At 40.7% G+C, this 25,627-nt stretch overlaps 1 protein-coding gene across 2 annotated transcripts in view; it reads right to left on the bottom strand.

Moving 5' to 3' along the window:
* Positions 1–25,314, bottom strand: part of gal3st2 (galactose-3-O-sulfotransferase 2) — a 32,830-nt gene extending 7,516 nt beyond the window's left edge. The window contains exons 1-3 of one of the 2 annotated variants that reach the window (XM_084127446.1): positions 25,172–25,314; positions 24,822–25,062; positions 19,271–19,381 (exon numbers count right to left, since the gene is read on the bottom strand). In XM_084127446.1, coding sequence (XP_083983572.1) covers positions 19,271–19,381; positions 24,822–24,895 — 185 coding nt within the window. In that variant the 5' untranslated portion in view covers positions 24,896–25,062; positions 25,172–25,314. Of the gene's footprint in view, positions 1–19,270; positions 19,382–24,821; positions 25,063–25,171 lie in introns of those variants that run through there. The other variant, XM_084127447.1, reaches the window with a different exon arrangement.
* Positions 25,315–25,627: the final 313 nt, after the last annotated feature.

Raw genomic sequence — 25,627 nt, 5'->3', positions numbered from 1 at the left:
AATCAACAGAACTTCTTGCTCATTTTGAGCATTTAAAGAGTATTTTAGTACATTTTAACTACTAACTGCCATAAAGCAATAATTTGCTTAACCCGCTGCCAAATGCTGCTTATTGTCCGATAGATTAACTCGTTTTTGTAATTTTTTTGTGGATAAGGTCACCAACATAAGGGTGTCAAGTACTCCTTTGGGTCAATGTGTTGAACAATCAGCTTGTAGGGAGGTGGTGTTATATTATTATTTTTTTCATCTATATCAGAACAGGATCTTTATGAATCTGTACTATAGTTAGATATGACTGCAGCTTTTGATACAGTTCACTATTCAATATTTATTGATACATTAAATAGATAGGCTGGAGTTTCAGGGAGGGCATTTTGTAACTATGATGTTCCACGGGGCTCCCTGTTGGGACCAATTTTGTTTTCAATTTATGTTACCTCTTGGATCCATAATCCGGAAACATCACATACATTTTCACTGCTATGCAGATGATTTACAGTTATACTTGTCACTGTGATATAATGATCTGGATCTGACAAGCTTAGATGTTCTCCAATCATGCTTAGCAGATATATGAAAAAACTGGATGGTTTGTAATTTTCCGCAATTGAATACTGATAAAACTGAAGTTGAGATAATCGGTCAGGGCTCCAATAAAAGTCAGGTTGAGTCAGCTCTTAAATAAGGTGTTCCCCAATTTCCCGCAGATAGCAAACAATGTGGGTGTTTACTTTGATACCATTTGAATTTTTAATATTATATCAAGAAGTTGATTCAGTCAAGCTTTTATCAGTTAAGAAATATTCCCAAGAAGAGACCTATTGATTTTAAGATATTATTATTATTGACAAAGCACTACATGGTTTGGTGCCCAAGTATTTAGCGAAACTTTTAAGACCTTATAAGACAGTTAGTTCCCTTCCAGTCGCTCACGTTTGACATAGTCGACTGATCGGGATCACACTCAGGGAGCCTGTCATCTTCAAGTATTGATAAAACGAGCCAATGCACACATTGACGTGCGAGCTCTGCATCCACGCTCCACCCCGCAGCGCGGGTATATATATATGGAAGTGGATGTACGCACTACTTGTCTTTTGTTTCGGAGCTGATCGGTCTTCATGACGGTGTCTCTGAAGAGTGTAGATTCATTCAAAGAGCCTTCTGAGCTCTCAACTGCTGTTTTAACAGCATTCCTTTTTGTGTTTGTTTGTCTGATGGCTGGTTGAGGGCGAAGAAAGTGAGTGCTTCACTGGTACAGGCTGCACCATCCCTGTCAGTGTTGCCGCGATCATTCCCCTGTGTGCTCCGGCACTGGTGAGTGTTTTTCAATTCCTGAAAGAGCAACACGGGTGCGAATACTGTGCTAACACTTGATGGCTGCTCTGTCAAGTCTTCGTCGTCGGTTAGAAACCTGGGTGTGCTCTTTGATACCAATCTTTCATTTGAAAGTTACGTGTCTAGTATCTGTAAAACCGCATTTTTCCACCTTAAAAATATATCTAAATTACGTCATGTGCTCTCTTTGACAAATGCAGAACAATTAGTCCATGCGTTCATGACATCAAGGCTAGATTATTGTAATGCTATTATGGGTGGTTGCCCTGCACGCTTAATAAACAAATTACAGCTGGTCCAAAACGCAGCAGCTAGAGTTCTTACCAGAACCAGAAAGTATGACCATATTAGCCCAGTTCTGTCAACACTGCACTGGCTCCCTATTAAACATCATATAAATTTAAAAATATTGCTGATTACTTACAAAGAACTAAATGGTTTAGCTCCGCAGTACTTGAGCGAGCTCTTAACTCATTATAGTCCTTCACGTCTATTGCGATCTCAAAATTCCGGCCAGTTAATAATACCTAGAATATCAAAATCAACTGCTGGCGGTAGATCCTTTTCCTATTTAGCACCACAACTTTGGAACAGTCTTCCTAACATTGTCCGGGAAGCAGACACATCTCTTTGACTTAGCATACACATAACACATTATAGACTTTTATAATTCAATGTTAGGCTGCATAGATTAGGTCAGCCGGAACCGGGAACACTTCCCATAAATCCTGATGTACTCGTTACATCATAAGAAGAATGGTGTCTACGCTAATATTAGTCTGTTTATCCCGAGGTTTACCGCAGTCCGCCGGATCCAGGCTGTATCCAGATCTGATGAAGGACCTGCGCTTGGACGCGACGACAGCGCAGTCCAGAAATGTCAACTAGGCTCTTCCCTGTGAAGGCCTCCCTCCCCTCCCTTTACCTATCTACAGAGAAAGCGTTTTCGGGATAATTCCGGTTCGCGTGGCTATGTGGAAGCGATACAATTCTGTATTATTAATTTTAAGGCCAGACAAGTAGTATGTTGAGGGTTGATTTGTAGGGAAGGACTACACGCCTGCGCACATATATTCAAACACATGTCACAGGTCGGGGTGGGGCGCCAGCGGGCCGCCCACCCCTCACTTGCGTACCACCTCTGAGGAGCTGACCGAGGACACGAAGGAGGCAGACACAGTATTAAAAATAAATGTTCTTTATTAAATAAATAAAAACAGTTTAACGTCTCTTAGCATTCATTTTTTCCGGGGAGCAGGTTCTTCACTGGACTCAGACAGAGAATGGAAGGGACATGTGCTTCACAGCTTTAGCAGGTTCTTCACTAGCCTCAGGCACAGAGTGGAGGATACGCATAACTCACAGCTTTAGCAGGCTCTTCACTAGCCTCAGTCAGATAATGGAGGATACGTATAACTCACAGCTTTAGCAGGCTCTTCACTAGCCTCAGACAGAGAATGGAAGGGACATGTGCTTCACAGCTTTAGCAGGTTCTTCACTAGCCTCAGACAGAGAATGGAAGGGACATGTGCTTCACAGCTTTAGCAGGTTCTTCACTAGCCTCAGGCACAGAGTGGAGGATACGCATAACTCACAGCTTTAGCAGGCTCTTCACTAGCCTCAGTCAGATAATGGAGGATACGTATAACTCACAGCTTTAGCAGGCTCTTCACTAGCCTCAGACAGAGAATGGAAGGGACATGTGCTTCACAGCTTTAGCAGGTTCTTCACTAGCCTCAGGCAGAGAGTGGAGGATACGCATAACTCACAGCTTTAGCAGGCTCTTCACTAGCCTCAGTCAGATAATGGAGGATACGTATAACTCACAGCTTTAGCAGGCTCTTCACTAGCCTCAGTCAGATAATGGAGGATACGCATAACTCCCAGCTTTAGCAGGCTCTTCACTAGCCTCAGTCAGATAATGGAGGATACGTATAACTCACAGCTTTAGCAGGTTCTTCACTGGACTCAGACAGATAATGGAGAATACGCACAACTCACAGCATTAGCAGGTTCTTCACTGGACTCAGACAGACAGCAGAGGATACGTACAACTCACAGCTTTAGCAGGCTCTTCAAGCTTTAGCAGGTTCTTCACTAGACTCAGACAGATAATGGAGAATACGTACAACTCACAGCATTAGCAGGTTCTTCACTGGACTCAGACAGAGAGGGGAGGACACGCACAACTCACAGCATTAGCAGGTTCTTCACTGGACTCAGACAGAGAGCAGAGAATACGTACAACTCACAGCTTTAGCAGGCTCTTCAAGCTTTAGCAGGTTCTTCACTGGACTCAGGCGGGGAGAGGAATAAACAGCTGTGACTGCAAGTGAACAGCAGAAACACAATTCCCACACTCGTAGATTCACCACACACTGTAAGGTTTCACTCATGCTCATTTCCACAATAAAACTGCAATTCAACAGACTCACGGTGCAACCAAGGCTTACACCCGCAATCCAGCCGAAGTCTTTCCTCTCTCATTCTCACTCTCTCTCTCTCTCTCTCTCTCTCTCTCTCTCTCTCTCTCTCTCTCTCTCTTTCCCGCGGCCTCCATCCGCATCCGCGGCCTCTCGCCGATTTCCCCCGCAGCCTGCTGCGTGCGCCCGCGTTTCCAGCGATCCTTCCGCCTTCCCACCTGCCCTTTCTCTCGAGCGTCAGCTTCTTTTATCTGCCACTCAGTCCAATCGCCTGTTGACATTTTTCCCCGCACAGCTGCCAGCGATTACCCTCATTCGCTTTCGTTCGCGGCGGTTTTCCGGCTTCCGTGTATCCCTGGAACACACACATACCTATAGACTGAACTCATAAAACGCATGTGCACGCCATCTGCGTTCTCACTGGTTCGCGTCTTTGAAGTTTGCGCAGAAAGAACTTAAGAGTTTTCTGTTAAAACGGTGTTGTGTTAGCGGCCCCTAAGTTAATAAATAATGATCGTTGCGACGGAAGTGAATCAATCAAACTAACTTTAGCTGGACAATAACTTTATTCTAGAGCTGATATAAAGCCAAAACACTTTACTTTAATTTCCTATTATCAATGTAAAGCTGCTTTGGAACAATCTACATTGTTAAAAGCGCTATTTAAATGAAGATGGCTTGACTTGACTAAGGCCTGTGAGTTCTCGTCCGTTCTTACGGGCAGAGCTTACAAAGCCTGTGGGCAAGCCACTTCCTCTTTGCATGCCATGGCGTTGCTACAGGTCTACCAGGCCAAGGAACTCATGGACATGCATAAGGGTAGCCCAGACCGTGCACTCATAGGTGAGCTCCGCACCACAACCGACCACACTGCAACCGTCCTGGCCCTCCAGGGTATGGCCGTTGCGGCTTGTGCGATCAGTCTGGCGATCTCCACCTTAGTGGTCCAAGAGCACCATCTCTGGCTCAACCTGGCCAATATGGGGGATGCGGACAAGGTTTGGTTACTGGACTCCCCTATTTTCAGGTAAGTGTTGTATTACACACTCAGACCCCGCTTCGGGCCACCTTTGGGCCTTCCGAGCCGGGTTCCTGTCCTCTACCTCGCTGCCTCACCCCGGGTACGTCTGTAGGTACCGTTGGTACCCCTGGGCCGGTTCGTAGTAGCCTAGAAAGTGCTCCCAACCAATCCAGCTGGCTCCTCCGTACCAGAAGACTAGGCTATATGATTCAGCACTAGTGACGTTTTAGTAGGGATCCCAATCAGTCGTAACGTCGACTATGTCGAACGTGAGCGGCTGAAAGGGAACGTCTCGGTTACGTATGTAACCCTCGTTCCCTGAAGGAGGGAACGGAGACTTAGTCCCGTCGCAACTATTGCTGGACCACTGCTGACTCCGGTCTTCGCTCGGCTCCTCAGCGAAAAACAAGTGGTGTGTGCATCCACTTCCGTATTTATACCCACGCTGCGGGGCGGAGCTTGGATGCAAAGCTCGCACACCAATGTGTGCATTGGCTCGTGTTATCAATACTCAAAGATGACAGACAGGCTCCCTAAGCATGATCCCGATCAGTCGACAGGTCGACTACATCTGCGTTCCCTCCTTCAGGGAACGAGGGTTACATACGTAACTGAGATGATATCTCAGATCTTCTAGTAATGGTTTGTTGACTGTTTCAAGATCCAGATACAGAACAAAATGTGTCAGAGCCTTTGCAGTGAAGGCTCCAATATTATGGAATAGCCTGCCAGTGGATATTAGATTTGCGGAATCGGTGTCTGTTAAAATAAATAAATAATAAAAAATAATAATAATAATTCTCATTAAAAAATGTATTTGTATAGACTTTTATTACTTTGTGAAGTCTTTTTGTGTGTTTTTGGATCTTTTGTTTTATTAAGTATTATGTGTTACTTTTATTATTAAGTTGGCTTGAGAGAGCCAACTTTCTGATATTGTACTTAAACTTATTATTATTAAGTTGGCTTGAGAGAGCCAACATATTGAAATCCAATTTAAACTTATTATTAAGTTGGCTTGAGAGAGCCAACATATTGAAATCCTATTTAAACTTATTATTATTATTAGTGGTGCTTGCTGAAAGCAAGGCATCACTATTGTTATTGCTCATACTTATTATTATTATTCTTCTTTTTATTATTCCACACAAAGTTTGGCGCGTAACTCGTCCCGCACCGTTTGTCACAGATCCATGAATGAGGTGTCAAATCGACCGGCTCATTAAGGAGAGGTGTGCTATGACTTTTATAAGCGATCGGGGGTGCGGTGTTCGCCCCAGGGGCGAAAAAGCGTCCGAAAAATCCCATAGACTTAACATTGCCACAAACTTTGACGAGTCATAACTCTGAGCGACGATTTCGCACAAACGTGTGATTTGCCACATTTGAAGAGGCTAACAGCCTCTGTAAGAACATACCTCTCAATGGGGTAAAAGTTGCACCCCTGGGGGGCAGGAGATGCCCAAAGTTGCCCCTTTGACTTACTATGGGGAAGGAACGTCCCGTGAAACACACATGCTTTTCCTACTATGGTAAATTGCATAGGGACTTTGTATTGAACGTAGCTCTGGATCACAGTGTCATAGAGACAAGGGGGAGGGCTCATTTTACTCAGACGACCAATCAGTCTCTCAGGATCATTGTGAAGCTATCAAGCCACGCCCTAGCAACCATTTAGAGCCCCTTAGCAACAAGTTCCATAGACTTCCATTGAAAGAGTTCAAAGAGATATCTCCAGACTGAATTGTCATAGAAACATGGGGGTGGTCTCATTTGACTCGGGGCAGCAAACAGCCAATCATGAATCACCTAAACACTTCCAAGCCCCTCCCTAGCAACCATTGTCGAGCACCTTAGCAACCAAAATCCAAAGAGGGATATCTTCCATTCTGAATGTCACAGAGGCATGGGAGTTGGTTTATATCATTTATACTGACAAGAAGCCTTTGGAGTTTCATGATTGGCAGCTGACAAGCCACTCCCTAGCAACCAAACAGAGTACCCTAGCAACCAAAATCCAAAGAGGGTTATCTTCCATTCTGAATGTCGCAGAGGCATGGGAGTTGGTTTATATCATTCATACTGACAAGCAGCCTTTGGAGTTTCATGATTGGCAGCTGACAAGCCACTCCCTAGCAACCAAACAGAGTACCCTAGCAACCAAAATCCAAAGAGGGATATCTTCCATTCTGAATGTCACAGAGGCATGGGAGTTGGTTTATATCATTCATAGTGACAAGAAGCCTTTGGAATTTCATCATTGGCAGCTGCTAAGTAACTCCATAGCAACCAAAAAGAGTACCCTAGCAACCGTTTAGCAAAACGTATATCTCTGCATCAAAACATAGTATAGAGATGGGACTTGGCTCTTTTGACTAAATCATGGTAAACTATGGTAAATCATCCTAGAATCATAGTAAATCATACTAAAACATGGTAAATCATGGTATACTATAGTAAATCATAGTAAACTATGGTAAATCGTGGTAAATCATGGTAAACTATGGTAAATCATGCTAGAATCATAGTAAATCATACTTGAACATGGTAAATCATGGTATACTATAGTAAATCATGGTAAACTATGGTAAATCATGGTAAACTATGGTAAATCATGGTAAACTATGATAAATCATGGTAAACTATGATAAATCATGCTAAAATCAGTAAATCATACTTGAACATGGTATATCATGGTATACTATAGTAAATCATGGTAAACTATGGTAAATCGTGGTAAATCATGGTAAACTATGGTAAATCATGGTAAACTATGGTAAATCATGCTAGAATCAGTAAATCATACTTCAACATGGTAAATCATGGTATACTATAGTAAATCATGGTAAACTATGGTAAATCATGGTAAACTATGGTAAATCATGGTAAACTATGATAAATCATGCTAGAATCAGTAAATCATACTTGAACATGGTATATCATGGTATACTATAGTAAATCATGGTAAACTATGGTAAATCGTGGTAAATCATGGTAAACTATGGTAAATCATGGTAAACTATGGTAAATCATGCTAGAATCATAGTAAATCATACTTGAACATGGTAAATCATGGTATACTATAGTAAATCATGGTAAATCATGGTAAACTATGGTAAATCATGGTAAACTATGATAAATCATGCTAAAATCAGTAAATCATACTTGAACATGGTATATCATGGTATACTATAGTAAATCATGGTAAACTATGGTAAATCGTGGTAAATCATGGTAAACTATGGTAAATCATGGTAAACTATGGTAAATCATGCTAGAATCAGTAAATCATACTTCAACATGGTAAATCATGGTATACTATAGTAAATCATGGTAAACTATGGTAAATCATGGTAAACTATGATAAATCATGCCAGAATCAGTAAATCATACTTGAACATGGTATATCATGGTATACTATAGTAAATCATGGTAAACTATGGTAAATCGTGGTAAATCATGGTAAACTATGGTAAATCATGGTAAACTATGGTAAATCATGCTAGAATCAGTAAATCATACTTCAACATGGTAAATCATGGTATACTATAGTAAATCGTGGTAAATCGTGGTAAACTATGGTAAATCATGGTAAACTATGGTAAATCATGCTAGAATCAGTAAATCATACTTGAACATGGTAAATCATGGTATACTATAGTAAATCATGGTAAACTATAGTAAATTGTGGTAAATCATGTTAAACTATGGTAAATCATGGTAAACTATGGTAAATCATGCTAGAATCAGTAAATCATACTTGAACATGGTAAATCATGGTATACTATAGTAAATCGTGGTAAATCATGGTAGAATCATAGTAAATCATACTTGAACATGGTAAATCATGGTATACTATAGTAAATCTGGTAAACTATGGTAAATTGTGGTAAATCATGGTAAACTATGGTAAATCATGGTAAACCATGCTAGCAACATGGTAAAACAAGCTAGCATCATGCTAGCTACATGCTAATCATGCTAACATGATGCTAGCATGATGCTAATAATGCTAGCATGATGCTAGCAACATGCTAATAATGCTAGCATGATACTAGCTACATGCTAATCATGCTAGCTTCTTGCTACAAACATGCTAGCAAACGTGCTATTCATGTTAGCATCTTGTTAAAAAATGCTAGCATCATGCTAACAACATGCTAATCATGCTAGCTACATTCACGTTAGCTTTTGCTAAAAACATGCTAGCATGATGCTAGCAACATGCTAATCATATTAGCACCATGCTAGCAACATGCTAGCATTATGTTAGTCACATGCTTATAATGCTAGCATGATGATAATTTTGTTCTAATCTTGCTAAAAACTAGCTAAACGCACTTTAGCAACCGAGTGGTGAGTTTTGTCACTGCAAGCACCACTTCACATTTTCTTCAGGAAATGTACATTCTAGTTATTATTATTATTCTTCTGACCGTAAAAATTTACAACTCAAACTCCTCCTAGAGCTTTAACTCCACATACTCCAAATTCGGCTCAGACGCTCAAACTGATCTGACTCGGTGTGCTATATCTTTTCAGACTGATCGGACTTACGGTTTTCCTAAAAATGACGATCAAAACTCGAAAAAACTCATTCAAAAACTCCCATTGACTTACATTGGGGAGTTCTAAAAAATTCAAACTGACAAAATTTAAATCTAAACACCTTGAAGACTAAACCAAACTGCCGTTCTATATACTATATGAGCCATTGAGACTCATTTAAACTAATGCACTCTAAACTCATACACTTATAAACTAATTAACTTATAAACTCATGAATTCATAGACTTATGAACTCTTAAACTCATAAATTAATAAACTCTGAACTCTTAAACTCATTTAAACTTATAAACTCTAAACTCATTAAAACTTATAAACTCTAAACTCATTTAAAACTTATAAACTCTAAACTCAAAAACTCTTATACTTATAAACTCATCAATTTATACACTTATAAACTCTAAACTCATAAACTCTGAGTGTGTGTGTGTGTGTGTGTGTGTGTGTGTGTGAACACACACACACACACACACACACACACACACACACTCTAAACTCATTTAAACTTATAAACTCAAAAACTCGTAAACTACTTTAAACTTCAAACCACTTTAAACTTCTTAAGTTTAAAGCTCACAGCTCCCAAGCAACTCCATAGCAACCAAACTTGAGTACCCTAGCAACCGTTTTGCAAGACCTATATCTCTGTATCAGAACATCGTATAGAGATGAGGTTTGGCTCTTTTGACTCATGCTAGCAAACAGCACTTCCAACATGCTACACATGCTAGCAGTGAATAGCTACATGCTAATAGCGATTAGTTAAGTGCTATATCATGCCAAGATCATGCTATGAACTCTATAAATACTCCATAGTAACCATCTGTGACAACTACCAACCACCTAGCAACACCATAGCAACCGCCCAGAACACCCTAGCAACTGCCTAGCAACCACCCAGAATACCTTAGCAACCGCCTAGCAACTCCATAGCAACCACCCAGAACACCCTAGCAACCGCCTAGCAACCACTCAGAATACCCTATCAACGGCCTAGCAACACCATAGCAACCACCCAGAATACCCTAGCAACCGCCTAGCATCACCATAGCAACCACCCAGAACACCCTAGCAACCGCCTAGCAACAGCATAGCAACCACCCAGAATACCCTAGCAACCGCCTAGCAATACCATAGCAACCACCCAGAACACCCTAGCAACCAACCAGAATACCCTAGCAACCACCTAGCAACACCATAGCAACCACCCAGAACACCCTAGCAACCGCCTAGCAACACCCTAGCAACCACCCAGAACACCCTAGCAACCGCCTAGCAACACCATAGCAACCACCCAAAACACCCTAGCAACCGCCTAGCAACCACCCAGAATACCCTAGCAACCGCCTAGCAACAGCATAGCAACCACCCAGAATACCCTAGCAACCGCCTAGCAACAGCATAGCAACCACCCAGAACACCCTAGCAACCGCCTAGCAACACCATAGCAACCACCCAAACACCCTAGCAACCGCCTAGCAACCACTCAGAATACCCTAGTAACCGCCTAGCAACAGCATAGCAACCACCCAGAACACCCTAGCAACCACCTAGCAACCACCCAAAACACCCTAGCAACCGCCTAGCAACACCATAGCAACCACCCAAAATACCCTAGCAACCACTTAGCAACACCCTAGCAACCGCCTAGCAACCAACCAGAATACCCTAGCAACCACCTAGCAACAGCATAGCAACCACACAGAACACCCTAGAAACCGCCTAGTAACACCCTAGCAACCACCCAAAATACCTTAGCAACCACCTAACAACACCCTAGCAACCACCCAGAACACCCTAGCAACCGCCTAGCAACCAACCAGAATACCCTAGCAACCACCTAGCAACACCATAGCAACCACCCAGAACACCCTAGCAACTGCCTAGCAACACCCTAGCAACCACCCAAAATACCTTAGCAACCACCTAGCAAAACCATAGCAACCACCCAGAACACCCTAGCAACCGCCTAGCAACCACCCAGAACACCTTAGCAACCCACTAGAAAACCCCCAACAACTTTTTAACTTTAAACTACTTTAAAGTTTAAACTAATTTAAACTTTAAACTACTTTAAACTTCAAACTAATTTAAACTTTAAACTACATTAAACTTTAAACTAATTTAAACTTTAAGCTAATTTAAACTTCAAACTAATTTAAACTTTAAACTACTTTAAACTTCAAACTAATTTAAACTTTAAACTACTTTAAACTTTAAACTAATTTAAACTTTAAACTACTTTAAACTTTAAACTAATTTAAACTTCTTCAAACTTTCTGGTCCAAACTTTCTCAAGCCAACTTAAAGTTTGTCTCGACGAACTTTTGCATCTAGTTCTTATTATTATTCTTCTGTTAAAAACTGTTGACTCAAACTCGTCCTAGAGCTTTAACTCTACATACTCCAAACTCGGCTCAGACACTCAAACTGATCTGAAGTTAGTTGCTATATCTTTTCAGACTGATCGGACTTACGGTTTTCCTAAAAATGACGATCAAAACTCGGAAAAACTCCCAACTCCCAATTCAAATCCAGATTCAAACTCACCAACCGACGAAAATTCAAATCTAAATACCTTGAAGACTAAACCAAACTGCCGTTCTATATACTATATTAGCCAATGAGACTCATTTAAACTAATAAACTCTAAACTATAAACACTTATAAACTAATTAACTTATAAACTCATGAATTCATAAACTTATGAACTCTTAAACTCATAAATTAATAAACTCTGAACTCTTAATCTCATTTAAACTTATAAACTCTAAACTGATTTAAACTTATAAACTCAAAACTCAAGAACTCATACACTTATAAACTCATCAATGTATACACTTATAAACTCTAAACTCAGACACACACACTGAGTTTATGAGTGAGTGTGTGAGCGAGTTAGTGTGTGTGTGTGTGTGTTTGTGTGTGTGTGTGTGTGTGTGTGTGTGTCTATCTAACTTATTTATCTATCTGTCAAACTTCAAACTACTGTAAACTTCAAACCACTATAAACTTCTTAAGTTTAAATCTTCCAGCTCCCAAGCAACTCCATAGCAACCAAACTTGAGTACCCTAGCAACCGTTTTGCAAGACCTATATCTCTGTATCAGAACATCGTATAGAGATGAGTTTTGGCTCTTTTGACTCATGCTAGCAAACAGCACTTCCAACATGCTACACATGCTAGCAATGAATAGCTACATGCTAATAGCAATTAGTTAAGTGTTAAATCATGCCAAGATCATGCTAAGAACTCTATAAAAACTCCATAGTAACCATCTGTGACAACTACCAACCACCTAGTAACACCATATCAACCGCCCTGAATACCATAGCAACCACCCAGAACACCCTAGCAACCGCCTAGCAACCACCCAGAACACCCTAGCAACCACCCAAAATATCCTAGCAACCACCCAAAATATCCTAGCAACCACCCAAAACACCCTAGCAACCGCCTAGCAACCACCCAAAAGACCCTAGCAACCACCTAGCAACCACCCAAAATATCCTAGCAACCACCCAAAACACCCTAGCAACCGCTTAGCAACCACCCAAAAGACCCTAGCAACCACCCAAAATATCCTAGCAACCACCCAAAACACCCTAGCAACCGCCTAGCAACCACCCAAAAGACCCTAGCAACCACCCAGAACACCCTAGCAACCACCCAAAAGACCCTAGCAACCACCCAGAACACCCTAGCAACCAACCAAAACACCCTAGCAACCACCCAAAACACCCTAGCAACCGCCTAGCAACCACCCAAAATACCCTAGCAACCACCCAAAAGACCCTAGCAACCACCCAAAACACCCTAGCAACCGCCTAGCAACCACCCAAAAGACCCTAGCAACCACCCAAAATATCCTAGCAACCACCCAAAACACCCTAGCAACCGCCTAGCAACCACCCAAAAGACCCTAGCAACCACCCAAAACATCCTAGCAACCACCCAAAACACCCTAGCAACCGCCTAGCAACCACCCAAAACACCCTAGCAACCACCTAAAATATCCTAGCAACCGCCTAGCAACCACCCAAAAGACCCTAGCAACCACCCAAAATATCCTAGCAACTGCCAAGCAACCACCCAAAAGACCCTAGCAACCATCAGAAATATCCTAGCAACCGCCTAGCAACCACCCAGAATACCCTAGCAACCACCCAAAACAGCCTAGCAACCACCCAGAAAACCCTAGCAACCGCCTAGCAACCACCCAGAATACCCTAGCAACCACCTAGAACACCCTAGCAACCACCCAAAAGACCTTAGCAACCACCCAGGACACCCTAGCAAAAACCTAGCAACCACCCAGAACACCCTAGCAACCGCCCAAAATACCCTAGCAACACCATAGCAACCACCTATAACATCCTAGCAACCGCCTAGCAAAAAAACGTTCTGCTCCAAACTTTCTCAAGCCAACTTAAAGTTTGTCTCGACGAACTTTCGCATCTAGTTATTAAGTTGGCTTGAGAGAGCCAACTTTCTGATATTGTACTTAAACTTATTATTATTATTATTATTATTCTTCTTACTAAAAATTTATCCCCTATCTCCTCCTAGAGCTTTAACTCTACATACTCCAAACTCGGCTCAGACCTTCAGACTATTCTGACTTGAGTTGCTATATCTTTTCAGACTGATCGGACTTACGGTTTTCCTAATATTGCCGATCAAAACTCGGAAAAACTCCCATTGACTTACATTGGGGAGTTCTAAAAAATTCAAATCTAGATTCAAACTGGCCAACCGACGAAAATTCAAATCAAAATACCTTGAAGACTAATTCAAACTGCCATTCTATATAATATATAAGCCATTGAGACTCAATTAAACTAATCAACTCATCTATCTATCTACTTCAAACTATTTTAAACTTTAAACTACTTTAAACTTCAAACTAAATTAAACTTCAAACTAATATAAACTTTAAACTTCTTTAAACTTCAAACTTAAGCTTTAACTCATTTAAACTTATAAACTGTAAACTCATTTAAACTTATAAACTCAAAACTCATTTAAACTTACAAACCAAATTCAAAAACGTGTACACTTATAAACTCATCCATTTATACACTTATAAACTCTAAACTCATAAACTCTGAGTGTGTGTGTGTGTGTGTGTGTGTGTGAACCCACATACACACACACACTCTCTAAACTCATTTAAACTTAAACTCTAAACTCATTTAAACTTATAAACTCAAAACTCAAAAACTCGTAAACTAATTTAAACTTCAAACCACTTTAAACTTCGTACGTATAAAGCTCCCAGCTCCCAAGCAACTCCATAGCAACCAAACTTGAGTACCCTAGCAACCATTTTGCAAGACCTATATCTCTGTATCAGAACATTGTATAGAGATGAGGTTTGGCTCTTTTGACTCATGCTAGCAAACAGCACTTCCAACATGCTACACATGCTAGCAGTGAATAGCTACATGCTAATAGCGATTAGTTAAGTGCTAAATCATACCAAGATCATGCTAAGAACTATACAAACTCCATAGTAACCATCTGTGACAACTACCAACCACCAAGTAACACCATAGCAACCACCCAGAACACCCTAGCAACACCCTAGCAACCACCCAGAATACCCTAGCAACACCATAGCAACTACCAAAACACCCTAGCAACCACCTAGCAACATCATAGCAACCACCCAGAACACCCTAGCAACCACCTAGCAACACCATAGCAACCACCAAAACACCCTAGCAACCACCTAGCAACATCCTAGCAACCACCTGGAATACCCTAGCAACACCATAGCAACCACCCATAATACCCTAGCAACCGCCTAGCAACACCATAGCAACCACCAAAACACCCTAGTAACCGCCTAGCAACCACCCAGAATACCCTAGCAACCGCCTAGCAACACCCTAGCAACCACCCAGAACACCCTAGCAACCGCCTAGCAACACCATAGCAACCGCTAAAACACCCTAGCAACCGCCTAGCAACCACCCAGAACACACTAGTAACCGCCTAGCAACCACCCAAAATACCTTAGCAACCGCCTAGCAACACCCTAGCAACCACCCAAAATACCCTAGCAACCGCTTAGCAACACCCTAGCAACCACCCAGAACACCCTAGCAACCACCTAGCAACCACCCAGAACACCCTAGCAACCAAACAGAATACCCTAGCAACAACCTAGCAACACCATAGCAACCACCCAGAACACCCTAGCAACCACCAAAAACACCCTAGCAACCGCCTAGCAACCACCCAGAACACCCTAGCAACTGCCTAGCAACCACCCAGAACACCTTAGCAACCCACTAGAAAACCCCCAACAACTTTTTAACTTTAAAATACTTTAAACTTTAAACTAATTTAAACATTAAACTAATTTAAACTTTAAACTAATTTAAACTTCAAACTAATTTAAACTTTAGACTAATTTAAACTTTAAACTAATTTAAGCTTCAAACTAATTTTAACTTTAAACTATTTTAAACTTCTAACTAATTTAAACTTTAAACTAATTTAAACTTGAAACTACTTTAAACTCCAAACTACTTTTAACTTCTTCAAACTTTCTGGTCCAGCTTTCTCAAGCCAACTTAAAGTTTGTCTCGACGAACTTTTTAATCTAGTTATTATTATTCTTCTTACTAAAAATTTATCCCCTATCTCCTCCTAGAGCTTTAACTCTACATACTCCAAACTCGGCTCAGACCTTCAGACTATTCTGACTTGAGTTGCTATATCTTTTCAGACTGATCGGACTTACGGTTTTCCTAATATTGCCGATCAAAACTCGGAAAAACTCCCATTGACTTACATTGGGGAGTTCTAAAAAATTCAAATCTAGATTCAAACTGGCCAACCGACGAAAATTCAAATCAAAATACCTTGAAGACTAATTCAAACTGCCATTCTATATAATATATAAGCCATTGAGACTCAATTAAACTAATCAACTCATCTATCTATCTACTTCAAACTATTTTAAACTTTAAACTACTTTAAACTTCAAACTAAATTAAACTTCAAACTAATATAAACTTTAAACTTCTTTAAACTTCAAACTTAAGCTTTAACTCATTTAAACTTATAAACTGTAAACTCATTTAAACTTATAAACTCAAAACTCATTTAAACTTACAAACCAAATTCAAAAACGTGTACACTTATAAACTCATCCATTTATACACTTATAAACTCTAAACTCATAAACTCTGAGTGTGTGTGTGTGTGTGTGTGTGAACCCACATACACACACACACTCTCTAAACTCATTTAAACTTAAACTCTAAACTCATTTAAACTTATAAACTCAAAACTCAAAAACTCGTAAACTAATTTAAACTTCAAACCACTTTAAACTTCGTACGTATAAAGCTCCCAGCTCCCAAGCAACTCCATAGCAACCAAACTTGAGTACCCTAGCAACCATTTTGCAAGACCTATATCTCTGTATCAGAACATTGTATAGAGATGAGGTTTGGCTCTTTTGACTCATGCTAGCAAACAGCACTTCCAACATGCTACACATGCTAGCAGTGAATAGCTACATGCTAATAGCGATTAGTTAAGTGCTAAATCATACCAAGATCATGCTAAGAACTATACAAACTCCATAGTAACCATCTGTGACAACTACCAACCACCAAGTAACACCATAGCAACCACCCAGAACACCCTAGCAACACCCTAGCAACCACCCAGAATACCCTAGCAACACCATAGCAACTACCAAAACACCCTAGCAACCACCTAGCAACATCATAGCAACCACCCAGAACACCCTAGCAACCACCTAGCAACACCATAGCAACCACCAAAACACCCTAGCAACCACCTAGCAACATCCTAGCAACCACCTGGAATACCCTAGCAACACCATAGCAACCACCCATAATACCCTAGCAACCGCCTAGCAACACCATAGCAACCACCAAAACACCCTAGTAACCGCCTAGCAACCACCCAGAATACCCTAGCAACCGCCTAGCAACACCCTAGCAACCACCCAGAACACCCTAGCAACCGCCTAGCAACACCATAGCAACCGCTAAAACACCCTAGCAACCGCCTAGCAACCACCCAGAACACCCTAGTAACCGCCTAGCAACCACCCAAAATACCTTAGCAACCGCCTAGCAACACCCTAGCAACCACCCAAAATACCCTAGCAACCGCTTAGCAACACCCTAGCAACCACCCAGAACACCCTAGCAACCACCTAGCAACCACCCAGAACACCCTAGCAACCAAACAGAATACCCTAGCAACAACCTAGCAACACCATAGCAACCACCCAGAACACCCTAGCAACCACCAAAAACACCCTAGCAACCGCCTAGCAACCACCCAGAACACCCTAGCAACTGCCTAGCAACCACCCAGAACACCTTAGCAACCCACTAGAAAACCCCCAACAACTTTTTAACTTTAAAATACTTTAAACTTTAAACTAATTTAAACATTAAACTAATTTAAACTTTAAACTAATTTAAACTTCAAACTAATTTAAACTTTAGACTAATTTAAACTTTAAACTAATTTAAGCTTCAAACTAATTTAAACTTTAGACTAATTTAAACTTTAAACTAATTTAAGCTTCAAACTAATTTTAACTTTAAACTATTTTAAACTTCTAACTAATTTAAACTTTAAACTAATTTAAACTTGAAACTACTTTAAACTCCAAACTACTTTTAACTTCTTCAAACTTTCTGGTCCAGCTTTCTCAAGCCAACTTAAAGTTTGTCTCGACGAACTTTTTAATCTAGTTGTAGTGTGTCATCATTGGGTGATCACATGATTGCTTTGATGGCATTCACCTGTGGAAGGAGTACACAAAGGGATTTTAAAAAAGAGGCGTGGGGCAAGCGGGCTCGTCTCTGAGGTGGTGACCTGTGGAGAATTCCTGGGGGGGGAATTATTATAGTGTCACCAATTACCTCGGAATACTGCTCGGCTGACGCCCACATGCCACTGAGACTCTGAGAATGAGAATTCTCTGACGCAAACGACAAATTGACTTGAGCAACTTGAACTTCTGCTTTAAACGCCGCCCCTGGATTGTGGATTGGCGTCCTTGGCTAAGGATACGGGTTGCTGCCTGCACCATTCACCCCATACGGATGGGTCTTCTTTGCCCGTCTTTGAGAGGGAAGTGTTTTTAATCTATTCATGCATGTATGGACTGTTTTGATTGTGTAACGGACAGCGGGTCAGGGAGGGAGGTCCGGGAACTGAGAACGGAGAAACACGGCTTACTTGTGTCCACCGTGTGCTGTGCAGGCTGGGGTGCTACGTTGAGTATAAAACACTGTGTGACGTATTAAGCGTGAAACTCACTGTGTGTAGATGAAGTGATGTGTCTTACGGGTCTTCCCGTGTTTCTTTTCCCCTTTTCCGTATCTATACCTGTACCCGTGATTATGAGTTTTATCTTCTCTATCTGAAATAAAGTGTAAACTCCCTGTGATCAAACCGGATGGCTGTAGAGAGTTTTTGACCACCGTAGGGCTGTTCAATGAGGTTTATTACATTATGTAGGCCTGTTTGTATATTTTGTAAAACTCTTCATGTCCATTTACTTGACTGTATTTTTTGTAAATAATTTTACCTTTTATAAAGCACTTTGTGCTATGTAGCTTTACAATTGCTATTTAAATTAAGTTTATTAGTATTTATTAGTATTATTAGACCATACATGGAATAGCGATTTTGAGTGTGACATTGATAAACCATTAAGTGGTGGGATATTTTTGTAATAAAATGATATCTCAGTGAGCTTTTATTATATTTTACGCATGTGCAGTAAGGTGATTAAAGCGTTTTTCAATGTTTCAGTGTGGACGAGGAGAATGTTTTGAAACAAAAAAGCAGTTTTCAAATGTCTCTGGATTCATGTAGACGCATGAATTTTAAAACTTGCTTAACCTGGCCTGTCGGACCACTCCCAGCATCTGCAGCGCCACGCAGAGGACAGTCAGGACCATCAGAGTAAACCACATAAACCGCAGGCGACTGCAGCACGCTACTCTCACACACCTGTAAACAGTTCAGAAAGAACCACAGGTTAATAAACAACAACAAAATACAACAAAGAGAAACAAATTGAAAGTGAGTTTGATACATACATATACAGCTTAGATGAACAGACGATAAGTTCTGTAAATGTGAGAATTGGGTAGTAGAATATCTAACCATTGTGGTCAGTGATGCAAACATTGTAAAGGCATCACAATAATATAACAATTGTGCCTTTGAATATGCCCTTTATCTCAAGAGATAGTGACAAAGGAGTTTCAGTGTACCATACTACTATGGGTAAAGAGCATCTAAATGGTAAGTGAATAAAGAGTCACCGTTTGTTTACAGTAAAACAATTATACTATACACTTTGTCAGGTTTACAATTCTGTTCTATGGACTTTTAGTTTGCATTTCTGTTCCTGGTTCTTTTGTTCCAGTTCATCATTGGTTGCCATGGTTTTTGATTAGTTACACACCTGTTTCCTTTTAGTTCATTAACTGCTCTCTCTCTCTCTCTCTCTCTCTCTCTCTCTCTCTCTCTCTCTCTCTCTCTCTCTCTCTCTCTCTCTCTCTCTCTCTCTCTCTCTCTCTCTCTCTCTCTCTCTCTCTCTCTCTCTCTCTCTCTCTCTCTCTCTCTCTCTCTCTCTCTCTCTCTCTCTCTCTCTCTCTCTCTCTCTCTCAGCAGCGTCAGAAGCCACTAATTCTGTCTGGGCCCTATCTTGCACCCAGCGCAATTGCCTTTGTACACCGACGCATGTATCATTCCTATTTGGCACCCGACGCCTCCACAGACGCACGTCGGTAAAATAGGGAATGACCTTGCGCTCCCGTGGCCGGTTCAGCGAAAAGAGGCGGCGTGTTCCGGCGCAAACGTTCCCTGGTGCTATTTTGCAGTTCCAGAAAACAATTCCACCACAGACCAGGAAAAAACTAGTCTAAAGTCAGTGGCGCATTCAGATGCAGTGTGCACAACACGCATACACTTTGCTTCTCTCATCCACACACAGACGCAGCAGTTGCCATTTTTGCAAACCATACATAATTGCAAGGAAAAATATTCCACATGAGGGAAATCATTGTGGTGTCCATGAAGATGTGAAAAAATAGGTATAAAACTAGCTTACACATTTACCCAAATTATTATACGCCTGTTTAACCGAAGCTAATTTGGGTGGGTTTCTCCATCCCCAATGTCTCTGTCTTTTATGGCCCTGACGAGAACGTCGGTCTCCTCGGCTGTGAACCGCTCCTGGCGTGCGCCTGGCAAATCCGCCGTTATAATAGCAATCCGCCATGGAACAAGCGCGCCTGCTCTTAAAGGGAATATGAGATGTCGCTCTGATTGGTTTATTTCACGTTACGCCCAAACCACACCTGTGAGTAATGTAGCTACTTCAGACCAACGCATTTTAGATTTGCGTCGGGTGCAAGAGTCATTTATCCCGCCGGTATAATAGCAACAGCGCCCAAGATCCGCCCACAAAGTTACTTGCGTTTCGCGTTTGATACTTGTGTTTCAGATCGTTAAAATAGGGCCCTCTGTCAGTAAAGTTAATCGAAGAACAAAGGTAACAGAGAAAATTACTCACTGCTATTGACTAAATAACTTTTGTAGCTCTAATAAGGATTAATGTATATTTAATTTATAATTTACGCAATGCAGATTGTTTGATAACTTTTCAATTTCTGTATATTTCCTACCTCTTAGACAGGGAGGGCACAGGTAAATAAGACATTTATTATGGGTTTATGTGAGGATTGTTTGAAGTTCACTAAAATTATTATTATTTTTTTAAGCCTAATAAATGTAAAAAATAAATCTAATAAAATAAAAGGAAAAAAGACAGCTTTCAATACACTGTAATGTTGAATGGCTATAATTAAAGTTTAAAACTGGGGGAAAAAATATCTATTTCATTGAGACATCAGTAGCTGTATTAATATCAGTAATACTGGCCTTCATTCATACAAAGATGCCATTAAGAGAGAGAGAGAGAGAGAGAGACTGACAAGAGCAATGTCGCTTGTTATTCCACTACATCGAGTACGCGCTGTGGGTCTCTGGCTAACAGTGACCATAACACTGGAGGAGGTCCAGGAAGATGCCCACTCCTCACCATCCATGCCGATCCAGCCCTATCTGCCACTAATCCTCCAGTGGACCTCACAAAACCATAGCTAGAACACACACTCGCCACGGATCTTGAGCCCACCACAGACACGGAGCAAGAGCCTATTCCCGCAACAGACCCCCTGCCAGAGGCCACGTCCATTCTAGAGCTCAATCCTGGCACCAAGTCTGACCAGGTGTGAGAGTTGTCCCCATTTCCGTTCCAGTGAGAATTTTAGTGGAGCTGGAAGGTGCGGAATCGTGTCCAACCCATTCTTCAACTTGAAGGTCTGTTCTTCCCCGCTTGGATTTTTTTTTTATTCCCTTTATTTTCCAAATGGCTCTGCTCTGGGTTGCTCCCTGCCTTGTCTCCTCCATGGCTCTCCTTCTTCTGCCGAATCCACCATGGACTCTTCCTCCAATTTCCCCCATGGATTTTTACTCCCATTCCTCCTTGGACTCTCCTCCCATTTCCCCATGGACTCTTTATCTGGTATTGTCTCTGTTTACTGAAGCTGTGAAGTGTTTAGCCTGAATTTACTCCATGTGTTTCCTGCTTTGGATTATCTTTGCTTTGTTTATAAATAAAAGTATAGCTGCAAGTAGATCCTCCTTTCCTTATCCTCTTTGCTGTCTCCACTGTGGCACTTCTTCCCCCACAGATATCACTGCAATATTAAAAACGTATTGTTCTTTTGAACTGTCTATTCTTCGATGAAACCTGAAAAAAGTAGGCTATCAGTTTCCACAAAAATATTAAGCAGCACAACTGTTTTCAACATTGATAATAAGAAATGGTTTTGAGAATCAAATCAGCATATTAGAATGATTTATGAAGGATCATGTGACACTGAAGACTGGAGTAATGATGCATCAGGAATAAATTACATTTTAACATATATTCAAATACAAGTCAGCTATTTTGATCTGTAAAATTTACATAAACCATAAAATGTTTGTCATGCTATATAAGGGACTTCTCTTTTTCTCTCCCTTCTTGCCCCCTTCTGTGTTTTTATTTGGCCACAGCATAAATCGCTTGGTTTGAGTCATGTTACAGATCAGCATAAATGAATTACAGACAGTCATTTGCCAGGTTAAAATTAGACTGCTGCTGTCATTGACTGCATTTTCATCAACACACACACACACACACACACACAAAGAGAGGGAGAAAGAATATTTTGCTTCGAACCAAGGAAACGAAACCACATGCTGAAACAGCAGTCCTGAAGTTCTAAACTCCAGCTAAACTTTTTAAGATCCGAGTCAATTCACAAAAGGCAGCACAAATTACATTCAGGCAACAGACTGCTTTTCTGTGGTAACATACAAACTTTGACAGCTTAATTTATATATTCTAAAATATGACAAACTACCTCTTTGCCCAATTAAAAAATGTTGTCTTCAACACAAAGCACAAGAGATCCAGATTAAGGTCCATGCATTAGCTTACAGTAAATACAATTTTGTTGTCCGAATTGAGATACTGTTTGAAAGTGGATTTAATATATAAAACAATAAAGGTTGCAAAAGTAAACATAATATTTTCTTACAAAAATATGTGAAAAAGATTTATAAGAACCATCTTGACTTGCATTAAATGGAGTTTGCAATTAAAGTCTGCAAGGAACATGCACATTTCATTCATCAAAAGATGAATGAATGAATGAATAAGTAAGGTAAACATCTTTAAACAATTTGCATGGCATGCTTGAACTCCTCTAATGAGAACAGCCTGTTTATCTCTCTAAAAGATTATATGACCTCATGAACAAGTGCATAGTTAAAACTTTTTATAAGCAATGGCTGGAATATAAAGACTATATAGTATGTTTAAGTTTTAAACAATTATATATACACACAAGCTTTTGACATGTTTTCAAACATGTTTTGACCTAAAGAACACGTCATTGTTTTTTAGTTTTTTCTTCCTCCATAACAATGATTCGGTGACGGCTGTGGTCACACAGACAGAAACAGAAAAACATGCAAACATGAGGAAAAAATTTAAACTCTTTAACAAAACCGCTCGCGTTACTCAGGCTATACAGTAACATCTGGAATAGAGAGTTTAACCTCTTCTCGTGTCACACATGCACACTAGTTTAACATAATTATATTAGAGGTTATTATATTATGTAATTATATTATGTTTGAGGTGAATAAAAAAAAACATCATCCCTAAGAGAAGTTATCAAATTATGCATCCATTGACCACAAACAGTTTTAATAACTTCTTAACATGATTGAAGCCTGTTGCTTCAACAGATCACATGCATTATTTTAAAGCATTGCTTTAGCCTAAAATGAAGTAACCTATTAAATATCATAAATAAATAAACAGGTAACACTTTAGATCACAGTTTCCATGTTACTTTTTTTATTGTTTACCAAGTAATTTGGCAATTCACTTACAGTAATATGAGATTGAACCTCCAGGCAGCTTTTGTATTGTGTACACTGGGAATGTCAATAGCCTACCTGTTTCAAGTGCCTCAAAATCTTTATTTTATGATGAGCATATTGGGTTTTATTTAGGTTCAGAGAACTATAGGCCTCCACTTTGAAAGGTTTCTTATAAATGTTCTCCAGAGGGAATCTGAGAAACTCCAAACACATATCAAGTATCTTTTTTTCAATTTTGAAGTGTAGGCTATTATCTTGCTATCGTTAACCTAACCAACAGTAACATGATCCCTTTAAATGTAAAGTCGGACCTAATGAAGTTGAACTGTTTTCTCTCAAGCAGACATAGGCTAAATTAATAGACTGTAAATCTATAACAGAACTGAAGTCTGGTTTTGATATGAAGGAACTGCAATAGCCTACCACACTTTTTTTTTTTTTGAAACTGTAGGCTATTCACAAACATACATTTATAGCTGATTAAATACATTAGATCTAATGATCTAATGTTGATCTATCAACTTGAAAACGTAGGCTAGCGTATTATTCAACATGTTAAATGAGTTTTTAGTACCCATGGCATGAAATAATATTAAAATTCTCTGACATTCCTATTTGAATGAGACCGAATGAAACTCGACTCGGTTCGTTGAACCCAATAAACTAAGCGGTGAGGGATTTCAGGAGGAACGCGCGCATCACACTTCTCGCGCCGGAATAATTCATCAAACTCGTGCATGCGAGATGGAGAGAAGCGACCGTTAATCCAGCGCAGCTCGCGCATCCGGCGGGAACATACAGTCGCGCTTTCACACACGACACCGTCGTTTAAATGTCACTCAAACTCACTATTTTCAAAGACAGTGACCACGAGTCTTTCTAAGGAAAAACTTACAATGAAGCATCTATATTGTGAAATCTTAAAGAGTTCACTTACGTGGTCCATGGTGAGGCGGTCCTCCACTGAAATGCTCTCCGCTCTCGGCCCGCGATACTCTGAGGAGGGAGCATGTCGCTCGCCTGTACCGGAGTCGACGAACCCGATAACCACCCCCAGTGGACCTCGGACCCCCGGAGTCGTCAAACGCTCCGCCGAACTCGTGAGCTATCCGTAAACACTGCTATCCGTCCCTCGGGTCCACCGGTGGGAGTCTCCTCCCGCTAACGACGGGTTGGGTCTGAGGGAGAGAGAGAGAGAAAAAAAGGGAGCGAGTGACAGAGAAAGAGAGCTTCAAGTGGCGAAATGTACAGCTATGACAGAAAAGGTAGGTTTTAACATGTCCTTACAATGAAGAATGCAGAAACCACGTCCTGAAGTTTGAGGAACAATCCCAAAAGCTTTCACAGTCTTGTTCTTATATTTGAGACACACGCAATGATGTCAATACTAATGAAAACGGACATAATCCATGCCTGTCTTACTGTGATCCTATAATACTGAGTTCATTACAGACTGAGCACACCTGTCTCTCCTCCCTCCCTCTCTCTCTCTCTCTCTCTCTCTCTCTCTCTCTCTCTCTGTCTCTTTCCTTCTTTCTGATTGCCCCGATGTCATTGGAGGAGAGTAAGAAGTATAATCCGTTCTATGTGCCCTTGTTGTTCTTTCCTGATGAGGGAACTTGATGCCGAGACTCTGAGCACTTTGTGACTGCTTGGAGCACAAAGATATCTTTGTGTCAAGATACTGTAATACCAGGGGAGCAGCAGCAGGTAAAAAAAGCATACAAGAAAGAGAAGGATGAT

This window comes from Abramis brama (assembly GCF_963993115.1).
Source record: "Abramis brama genome assembly, chromosome: 10".
NCBI lineage: Eukaryota > Metazoa > Chordata > Actinopteri > Cypriniformes > Leuciscidae > Abramis > Abramis brama.
Note: the sequence above shows the minus strand (reverse complement) of the source record. Positions and strands in the feature narration are given on the sequence as shown.